Genomic DNA, 11,483 nt, shown 5'->3' with positions numbered 1-11,483 from the left:
AAGACTTAAAAGCATTTGTCCATCAACCTCACAGTTAAGTCAACAGGTTAACAAAAGCTACACATAAGTAGATTATTTTCTTTATGAATAAATGGAACTAAGAAGTAGAAATTTTATTACTCACTCTCTAGTTCTTGCTCTAGGATATCTCTTCCAGATTCAAGTATCTGCCACAGTTCAAGGAACGCATAGCCTACATCTTGACATTCTTTCTTTTCTTCATCCAGAGGTTCACTAACCACTGTAAACTTTAAACTGAAAACAAACAAAAAAGGAATCCATTTAAAATTTAATGAACATTTGCTGAGCTGTGGTGGCGCACCCCTTTAATCCCAGCACTCTGGCTGTAAAGGCAGGCAGATCTCTGTGAGTTCCAGAACAGCCAGGGCTACACAGAGAAACACTGTGTAATAATCATGGAGTTTGGAGAGGTGGCTGAGGGAATAAGACAGAGCATTGGTTACTCTTCAGAGCATCCCGGTTTGACTCTCAGCATCACCTGGTAGCTCACAATCATCTATCAATCCAGTCCCAGAGAATCTGGCAGCCTCTGTGGGCAATCCACATGGTACACAGGCATGGAAGCTAAACATTCATAGACATAAAAGAAAAATGGAAAAGTAACCATAAATAGTGTTTTCCCTGAATCTGAATCCCATCCCCTGCCTCCCTCCATTTTCTAAGGAGCCAAAAGTCAGGAGTCAGTTTTGGGAAGGGTTCAACACCCAAAGAAGTCCGGACAACTTTGGGAGTTAGTTCTCTGCTTCCCCAAGTGTAGTCTGGGGATTGAACTCAAGTGTCAGATTTGGAAGCAAGCACTTACCCATTAATCTGCCTCAGTCTTGAGACTATCTCATGGAGCCTAGGCTCCACTATCTCAAGGAGCACTATGTAGTGCAACTCACTACATAGCTATCTAAGTAGACTGGCTTCCGTCTCCACCTCCCAAGTGTTATGATTGCAAGTATATGGCACCTACACTGCTGGCTCTTTGAAAAGCAAATGTTACTAATTGTGATGAGACAGCAGTGTGAAAGAGTATACTGACTTCGGTCCTTGGGTCTACAGAAAGCCTGGTTACTGGCATTGCTATGGACTAGAGACAAGCTCAAGTGCTGTGGATAATTTCTGTCACTCTTAAAAGAGCATTCAGCCAACACTGCAAAGACCAGAGAGCTCAAAAGTAGGAGCTGGGATTCAAAACCAGCTTTGACAAACAAGGTGCTGTCTGCTGTGCCATACTGTTAAAAACACCAAAGGCAAAGTCAACTGAAACCTAACAGGAAGTAGAAGAGGATGGCCTCTGGAAGAACATAAAGGAAAGTAATATTTCTAGAAGCCAGAAGAAGACGAAATGCAGATAGAATGCCTATACACATAAGTAAAAGTTTTATAAAAATTCTGTGTTTAGCTGTGCATGGGCTTTAGAACCCCTGGAATAGAGTGTTAGATGGTTGTGAGCTGTTGTGTTGAAAATGGCACAGTGCTCTTAACTGCTGAGCCATCACTCCAGCCCCACACATACAATTTTAAAGTATCTTTTAAAATACAAGTATACCTGTGCCCTTTGCCTTACAGAACCTTCTCAGTTTCAGGAGGTCCCATTTATTAATTGTCCATCTCGGTGTCTGCTACTGGTGTTATGTTCAGGAAATGGTCTCCTGTACCAGTTTGTTTGAGGGTACCTCCTACTTTTTTTTCCTCCGATTTATTTATTATTTATTTATTTACTTATTTATTTATCCTGGCAGGCCAGAAGAGGGCACCAGATCTCATTATAGATGGTTGTGAACCACCATGTGGTTGCTGGGAATTGAACTCAAGACCTTTGGGAGAACAGTCAGTGCTCTTAACCCCTGAGCCATCTCTCCAGCCCCACCACCACCTTCTCTTCTAAGAGATTCAGTGTGGCTGAATTTATGTTGAGGTCTTTCATACATTTGAATTAAGTTTGTGCATGATGATAGATATGGATCTGTGTACAATCTTCTACATGTCAGCATCCAGTTATGCCAGCACCATTTGTTGAAGATACTTTCTTTTTCCCATTGTGTAATTTTATGCTTCTTTGTCAAAAGTCAGCTGTTCATAGGTGTGTGGATTAATATTAGGGTCTTCAATTTGATTCCATTGGTCACCTGTCTGTTTTTGTGCCAATACCAAGCTGTTTTCATTACAACAGCTCAATAGTAGAGCTTGAAGTCAGGGATGGTGATGCCTCTAGAAGTTCCTTTATTGTACAGGGTTGTTTTGGCTATCCTGGGTCTTTTGTTTCTCCATATAAAGTTGAGAATTGTTCTTTCAAGGTCTGTGAAGAATTGTGCTGGGATTTTGATGGGGGTTGCATTGAATCTATAGATTGCTTTTGGTAAGATTGCCATTTTTACTATGTTGATTCTACCTATCCTGAGAAGCTTCTGTAAGGCAAAGGACACAGTCAACAAGATAAAACAGAGCCCACAGAATAGAGAAAGATCTTCACCAACCCCACATCTGACAGAGGGTTGACTCCAAAACACAAAATAATCCAATTAAAAAATGGGGAACAGATCTAAATAGAGAATTCTCAATAGAGGAATCTAAAATGGCTGAAAGACACATAAGAAAGTGCTCAACATCCTTAGCCATCAGGGAAATGCAAATCAAAACAATTCTGAGATACCATCTTGCATCTGTCAGAATGGCTAAAATCAAAAACACCAACGACAGTTTATGCTGGAGAGAATGTAGAGAAAGGGGAACATTCCTGGTAGGAATGCAAACTTGTACAGCCACTTTGAAAATCTGTATGATGGTTTTCCAGGAAAATGGGAATCAGTCTACCTCAAGATCCAGCAATTCCACTCTTAGGCATATACCCAAAGGGTGCACATTCATACAACAAGGACAGATGTTCAGCTATGTTCATAACAGCATTATTTGTAATAGCCAGAACCTGGAAGCAACCTAGATGCCCTTCAACAGAAGAATGGATGAAAAAATACACATTTACACAATGGAGTACTACTTAGTGGAAGAAAACAATGAAATCATGAAATTCGAAGGCAAATTAATGGAACTAGAAGAAACCATCCTGAGTAAGGTAACCCAGACACAGAAAGAAAAACATGGTATGTACTCACTCATATATGGATATTAGACATAGAGCAAAGGATAACCAGCCTACAGTCTACACCAGAAAAGCTAGGAAACAAGAAGGACCCTAAGAGAAACAAACATAGACACACAACCCCCCCCCCAGGAGGAAAAAGGGACAAGAGCTGAGTAAATTGGGAGCATGGGGGAAGGGGGGAGGAAGGTAGGAGAAGGAAAGAGGGGAGAAGAACATGAGGGAATCGGAAGGTCAAGTTGGGGAAAGAACAGAGGAGAGCAAGGAAAGAGACACCTTAAGAAAGGGAGCTGTTACGGGCTTAACGAGAAATCTGGCACTAAGGAAATCTACAAGGGGATCTACAAGGATGACCCCCAACTATGAATGCCCTTCTATAATGATATTGATGACTACCTTAAATGCTATCCTAGAGCCTTCATCCAATAGCTGTTGGAAGCAGAAGCAGATACCCACAGCTAAACACTGAGCCAAACTCCTGGAATCCAGTTGTAGAGAGGGAGGAATGATGAGCAAAGGGATCAAGACCATGCTGGGGAAACCCACAGAAACAGCTGACCTGAGCAAGTGGGAGCTCAGGGATCCCAGACTGACATCTGGGGAACCAGCAGAAGACTGAACCAGGCCCCCTGAATGTGGATGTCAGTTGGGGTCCTGGGCAGTCTATGGGGCCCCTGGCAGTGGAACTAGTATTTATCCCTAGTGCATAAATGGGCTTTGGGAGCCCATTCCCTATGGAGGGATACTCTCTCAGCCTAGATACACTGGGGAGGGCCTAGGACCTGCCCCAAATGATGTGACAGACATTGAAGATCCTCCATGAGAGGCCTCACCCTCCCTGAGGAATGGATGGGGATTTCGTGGGGGACATGGGAGGATGGGAGGGAGAGGGAACTGGGATTGGTATGTAAAATAAGATTGTTTTTAATTTAAATAAAAATTAATGTAAAAAACACAAGTATAAGCCTGGCAGTGGTGGTTCACGCCTTTAATCCCAGCATTCGAGAGTAAGAGGCAAGCTGATCTCTGTGAGCTCAAGAGCAGCCTGGTCTACAAATCGAGTTACAGGACAGCTAGGCCTGATGCAGAGAAACCCTGTCTTGGAAAAAAAAATACAAAAAGTGTAAAATGAAGCCGGGCGTTGGTGGTAATCCCAGCACTCGGGAGGCAGAGGCAGGCAGATCTCTGAGTTCGAGGCCAGCCTGGTCTCCAGAGCGAGTGCCAGGATAGGCTCCAAAGCTACACAGAGAAACCCTGTCTCAAAAAAACAAAACAAAACAAAACAAAAAGTGTAAGATGGGTATTAGAATGACACAGTATTGATGTGCCAGCGGTATTTCTGTATATGTGAGACGTTAGTTAAATGACTTAAGAATATCCAGATGTTCTGTCTGCCCCATGTAGGATGCTATCAAAACAGTGTCACGATTCATATCATGGTTGTCACGCACATACAAGTCCTTGCCACAAGTGAAATACGAACTAACCCTAAAATAACTGAATGGGCGCTCAGATTCATGAAGTTGACTCCAGTAGAAGGGAGATTCATCAAGACAAAATTAAGTTATTAAAATATTATCATAAGCACAAAACTCAAACTTTCTGACTCCTGTCTGAATATCTGCACTGTCCCTGTGAAATGGCTTACCGTCCCTCCTCAGGATCTTGAGCATGCAGCATGGCAAACAGAAACTGCCTTCTGCCTTGTTGTTCCACTGGGTCCAGGTCTATCACTGTTTGAAAGGAAAAGAAAAGCAAAGAATACAGGGATAAGGCTGTAGCTCTATGGTAGTACAGTGTTTGCCTCGTATACAAGAGGTCCTAGATTCAATCCTCAGTATTGGGAATGGGGAGGGGGGGTGGGGGTGGGGGGCTACTGTTGCTATTTGCATGTAGGACTCTCATGACTGATATATCCTTCAGGGATACAAAGTAAACACAGGCAAAGAAGACCTATAGGTTGGCTCCCTGTTTCATAAGGTTTTATTGTAAATAGCTAAAATCCAGTTGATAGCAGTGACGTGCTGCACATTTAGTCTCAGCACTTGTGAGGCAGAGGCAGGCCAATCTCTGAATTCGAGGCCAGCCTGGTGTTTACACAGTGAGTTCCACCACAGCCAGTGCTACATAGTAAGACCCTGTCTCAGGGGAAAAAAAAAAAAAAGGCGGATGTGTGGTGCGTGCCTTTAATCCCAGCACTCAGGAGGCAGAGGCAGGTGGAACTCTTGAGTTCAAGCCCATCCTGGTGTACAAAAGAAGTTCAGGATAGCCAGGGCTACACAGAGAAACCCTATCTCGAAAAGCCAAAACAGAAAATAGCTAAAATTGGAGTGGGAGAGATGGCTCAAAGGTGAAAAGCTTTGAGGTTTCAGGTTCAATTCCCAGCACCCACATGATGGCTAACTACTATCTCTATTTCTAAGGGGACCCAGTGCCCTCTTCTGACCTCTGCAGGCACTGCGTGCCTGTGATGAACAGACATACATGTGGGAAGAATACCCAAACATGAAATGAAAATAAATCTTAACTGCTGGGCAATGGTGGCAGAATCCCAGCACTCAGGAGGCAGAGGCAGGTGGATCTCTGTGAGTTGGAGGGCAGCCTGGTCTACAAAGCAAATTCCAGGACAGGCTCCAAAGCTACAGAGAAACCCTGTCTTGAAAAAAACATAGATAAGTAGATAGATAAATAAAGCCTAAGTAAAATTTAAAAAGAAAATAGCTAAAATTGTGTGTGTGCATACTATCTGTGGCTGCCTGCCTTGTGTGTGTGTGTGTGTGTGTGTGTGTGTGTGTGTGTGTGTGTGTGTGTGTATACCAAATATATTGGACCACATATCCAATAGGAGAGTAGAAAAATATGTCATGCCTAACTTTCTCCAAAAATATCTATTTACTTCCAATATCCATTCCTGTGAAAGCTACTGAGAAACACCTATTAAAATAAGAAACCAAGCCAGGCACGGTAAGGTATTCCTTTAATCCCAGCATTCTAGATGCAGAGGCGGGCAGGAAATATCAAAAGAAGGAAAACTAAAGCAAGTGAAGGTACTTAGCACTGCAAGAGTTAATGTTGAGACCCAGCCCCCATGGGGTCTCTAAGAGTTTTTTTCCAACATAACCACATGTGCCTCCTGTTTTCCTGACCTCACCCCACTAGGATCAATATCCTGTTGTGAACCCTCTGACCTGGGGTTTTTGTAAGTTTGTATATAAGGCTAGCCACAATAAAGGTGAGACATTCTCTCAGAAAAGGACCAGGTGTCCTGTCGTTCATCCAAATCTCCAGGCTTTTGCCCAATCCTCAGACTTGGTGGTGGCTAAGAGCAGCCACAAGTGGAGGTCCCACCAAGATTGGGAAAAAGGGGACCCTGAGAGATCACCCTCAGAAGGCTGGCCAGCAAGTGAGAAGTTGTCAGGGTGGATTGCAAAAGGTACTAGAAAACAGATGCCTCAACTCCTAAGAGGGTTGGATTGACAAAAAGTACTAGAAAATAGGTACCTCAACACCTAAGAGAGTTGGATTGGAAAGGCAATGAAAACGGGGTACCTCAACTCCTAAGAAAGTTGGATTGGAAAGGTGCTGGAAAAGGGGTGCCTCAACTCCTAAGAGAGTTGGCTTGGAATAGAGATCACAGTCAATCACACAGAGAAAGTTTAAAGAGACAAGGTACTGGTAAGATTTCATTTTAACTTTGGATTCAGAAATAATGCTAAGAAAATTATTAAAGAAATATGAGAAATCCTCCTCTGGGGAATTCCCTCCCCCATAAACTGTGCACCAGCAGCCCGTGCCCTTGTCCACTCAAGCCCGCTGCGCACTCCAGTTAGCTGGCAATGATGTGGTGTGCACCATCTGGCTGGAGAAATCACCTCCTGAGAAAAAGTTGGGGCACTATGCTTGGAAGAAACCCTGGTTTATCCTGCGGAGTGGTCAGATGAATGGTGACCCAGATGTTCTAGAATACAATAAGAATGAACACTCCAAAAAGACCCTACGGATTATCAGCCTAAACTTCTGTAAACAGTTGGATGTAGGCCTGACCTTCAACAAAAAAGAGCTCCAGCCTGGCTTCACACAGCCACACGAAGGGCAGCCTCACAGGGTCTGAGGCAGACACCTTCAAGGCACAGACACCTCGGTGGGGCAGCCCTCAACAAAGACCTCCAGTCAGTGACTACAAGTATCCAACACAAGGCAGAGAAACCACCTGCTGGTCTGCTAAATCTCCAGAAAAGACTATCGTGGGTCGATCAGACAGTGCCAGCTCTGACGACAACTATGTGCCCGTAAACCCAGGTTCTGACATCCCCATGAGCACAATGTCCCATCACTTTGACCCACAAGGCTACCCATCCACAGCCCTTCCTATTCATAGAGGCTCCAGAGGAGGAAGTGAGATCCAGCCACCCCCGGTCAATCGGCACCTCAAGCCTGGCTGAAAAGCAAAGCCACCACCCTTTAACCTGAAAAACAATGCTGTCATCAATGAACTTCCTTTCAAGTCTCCTGTCACTAAGTCTTGGTTCGTTCCATCCCCACACAAAGCATCACCAACACAGACTCTGGAGACAGTGAAGAGAACTATGTCCCTATGCAGAACCCAGTGTCTTCATCCCCTGTCCCCAGTGACCCAGCTCCAAAACAGAGTCCATCCACATCATCTGTCACATTGGATGAGAATTAGGATAGAATATGTCCAAGTAGATAAAAAAAAAGACCCAGGCCCTACAAAAGACCATATGAAATGGACAAAGATGCGACAGTCCTCAAGACCCTCCAAAGATGCCAAGCAATGACAAGGATGGTCATCCTGCCCCACACCTCCTCTCCTTTGTGAATTTTGTTCTGTATGTATGGTGTGACCACATGTGTGTATGAAATGTCATCATAAATGTGTGGCTGTTAACAAAAGAATGCTATTGTGTTGTCTTTAAATCGTTTAATTGCTGGGGAAGGAGCAACAGTTGTTAAAGTACAGATTACTTGGGAGGGAAATTTCTGCTTTTGTTTCCCTGGAGGGTGAAGGACTGTGGATTCCTTCCAGACTGGTATGGTTTTATGGGGCAGGACCCCCTGAGGCAGTGGCCCAGGTGATCCGAATATTTGTTTTCATTTAAATTTAGTTGGTTAGAAATGGTACTGGTCAGTCACTTTTTAAAGGAAAAAGGAGGGATATGATATAGAAATGATACTTTGTATTGGAATGGAACTTCATTTGTTGATATTAGTTAGGTTTTCTAGATATATAGATATTCTTCAAACCTTTCAAAGACCTACAGAATATATGGCATTTAAATGGGTTAAGGTTTTTCTTGACAGTGAGACACAACTGCTCCTGGTACACCAATTACATCTGAGAGGAAGATGGGCATAGAAGAAACTCGTTAAAGAGTTTGCCTTTGACATGGTAAGACTAGCCATTTGGGCAAGAAGCTGCCTTTGCCTGAACTGTTTAACTGTTGCTTTATAAAACTAGACATGCAGGACCCACAAAAATGTGACTGCTAAAACAGGATGGACAGTCCTAAAGGGTTCCTGCTTCATGAAAAGAGTCTGCCAGACATTCTACAAGACACAGAAAAAAAGGTGAAGAACAAACTGCCAATGCAGGTGACAGTTTAGAATTTCCTGCTTTGCTGAGAAGTCTGCCAGACACAATGTGGCCTGTAGGCCAACATTACCAAAAAACTTTGGGTGACTGTCTAGGAAGCAAGATGTCTCTGTCAGTTCTAGAGTTTATATATTATCCTTCTATGGTCTTTGATAGAGTTAAAGATAGATGGTTATGTTAACACACTAAGATAAAATGGTTGAAATCTTATAGTTCTTGATAACTGTTTTGTTATATATAAGGGGGAAATGTTGGGACCCAGCCCCCATGGGGTCTCTTAAGAGTTGTTTTCCAGCATAACCACAGGTACCTCCTGTTTTCCTGACCTCACCCCATTGGGATCAATATCCTGTTGTGAACCCTTTAACCTGGGGATTTTGTAAGTTTGTATATAAGGCTGCTCCACAATAAAGGTGAGAGACATTCTCTCAGAAAAGGACCAGGTGTCTTGTCGTTCATCCAAATCTCCAGGCTTTCGCTCTATCCTCAGACTTGGTGTTAGCCAAGAGCAGCCACAAGTTAATATATATTCTATAATAACAGAAATAATAAAAATTGAAATAAAATTATGACAATTGTGTGGGAGTGAAGGACATGGATGTAGAGTAAGATAGCTTAAAAATTTTAGCTGAGACAGGAATATTATTAGTAGTATATCATAAAATTTCAGTGGAAATATTATTTAAATATATGAGTAAATTTTTAAAATAGCTGAAAAGGTTAAAAAAATCATTACAGAGAGTTCAGTCATGGGATGGGGCAGGAAGAATGATTTGTAGAGAAGCTGTGGAACAAATACTGCTTAATTAAAACCTGTTTTTTCAGGCTTACTTGATATTTTCAAGCCATATGCATATACTACTTTGGTAAACAGCAAGGGAGAGCTCACCCTTGCTAAAGTGAAAGTGGATTTCTTCTCCTGCCCTTGGTTTCCTCAGGGACACTGGAGTCTCTGTCTCGGAGAGAGGCAGGTCACAGAATTTGTACTCCACATATACCTGCTGTATATTCTCATCAAACATGACATCAGCATCTGGACAGAAGGCCAGGGAGACAATCTCAATGCATATCTTCTCTGAATCCTGAAATGGAAATATTGATTTCCAAAAGGTTAATGTGGCTTCAGTGTTAACACAATACTCTCTAGAAACTCACCATGGCACACTATAAGAAGTCATGACTGACAATTCACAGGCAAAACATTTACCTACAGACAACTTGACGAAACTGCCAGAGTCACTGGGAAATTTGTAAGGAGAATCTGGTTTCTATCTCCTCCCAAGTCATTATTCCTGGCTATCTCCACAAAGAACGAAGCTGGGAGTAGTGGTTCACTTGGGAAGCCAAGGCAAGAAGATCCCAAGTTCAAGGCTAGCACGCACACACACATGCACACACACATGCACACACACACACACACACACACACACACACACACACACACACACGCACGCACACACACATGCACACACACTAGGCTAGGCATGGTGGCACATGCCTTTAATCTCAGCACTTAGGAGGCAGAGGCAGATAGATATCTTTGAGATCAATCAAGGCCAGCCTGATCTACAGAGCAAGTTCCAAGGCAGTCGAGGCTAAACAGTGAAACCCTGTCTGAAAAAAACCATTTTTTTCAGTAAAACACACACATACATACATACAAAGGATAAAGAAAAGTGATTTCTGAAAAGATGGCTTTATAGCTTTCTCAATAAAACTTACACCTGCATTTTTCCCTGAGTTATAGCAGCTTCAGTCACTATAGCAAAGAGCTCAACTAGACATGTGCCAAAAAGAAGGCCACCAGGCCACCACAGAGCATCTGCTCTGCTTCAGCTCCATTTCAAAATCACTGTCACACCATCCTCTCTTTTCATTGTTCTTTGTCTACAATGGCACAAGAGCTGTCAGGTAGAAGACTGATGTTTGTCTAATTTCCAAAAGTATACAAGCAAGTATGAGCCCCTCCTTCAGTGTGGCAGGCAGCCAACATCAAGCCATGGTACCCTTCCACCAGGGAGGGTCTTTAAAGCCAACCACCAATAACTACCCTGCCTATTCTTTCCAGAAGGAAGAAGTGTGATGCTGATGAAGAAGTTACATCCTGATCCACAAGAGGGGGGGAGGGACACAGGACGGGTCTGGCATAGGCTTTTGATACCTCAAAGCCCACCTCCAGGGACACATCTCCTCCAACAAGGCCACACTGATGGGGAATGTACTGTGTATGTTCATCTTATCGATTGTTGAATAAAGTACTTGTTTGGCCAATGAGTCAGCAAGTTAGGCGGGACTAGGAGTCAAAGAGGATCCTGAGACATGTAGTAGAGAAGTGGTGATCCAGGCAGGAAGTGACATAGCAAGGAGACTCAAATTTAAGCAAGGACAAACAGGAAGTGGCCCCTTTCCCCCTCCACTCTTCCTCCAGCCGTGCAATGTGATCCACCGGCAAGTGAGGACGCCAGTAGAAGGAGTCCAATAAGATAAGTCTTATATATAAAATATATAGATTTATGATAATTAAGACTGAGCTAACAGATGAGAATCCTAGTCATTGGCCAAGCAGCATTTGGACCTAATATAAGTCTCTGTGCATTAATTTGGGCCCTAACTCGGGCAGGCAGAACTCAGATGGCTGGTGGAGACTGCCCACGTGGGCTCGGGTGGCTTTTGGTGGGGGCTTTTGGCAGAAGGATTCATTGTAACACCACACCTCCTAATCCTTTTTTTAATCCTTTCAAATAGTTCATTCCCTGGTGA

General features: G+C 43.3%; 1 protein-coding gene across 1 annotated transcript in view; it reads right to left on the bottom strand.

The window, feature by feature from the left end:
- Positions 1-11,483, bottom strand: part of Rpgrip1 (RPGR interacting protein 1) — a 56,863-nt gene that overhangs the window by 802 nt on the left and 44,578 nt on the right. The window contains exons 22-24 of the mRNA XM_035453089.1: positions 9,613-9,805; positions 4,758-4,842; positions 125-255 (exon numbers count right to left, since the gene is read on the bottom strand). Of these exons, the coding sequence (XP_035308980.1) occupies positions 125-255; positions 4,758-4,842; positions 9,613-9,805 (409 nt within the window). The remainder of the gene's footprint in view (positions 1-124; positions 256-4,757; positions 4,843-9,612; positions 9,806-11,483) is intronic.

Source organism: Cricetulus griseus, assembly GCF_003668045.3.
Source record: "Cricetulus griseus strain 17A/GY chromosome 1 unlocalized genomic scaffold, alternate assembly CriGri-PICRH-1.0 chr1_1, whole genome shotgun sequence".
Lineage (NCBI taxonomy): Eukaryota > Metazoa > Chordata > Mammalia > Rodentia > Cricetidae > Cricetulus > Cricetulus griseus.
The sequence above is the reverse complement of the archived record's forward strand: the minus strand, read 5'-3'. Positions and strand labels throughout refer to the sequence as shown.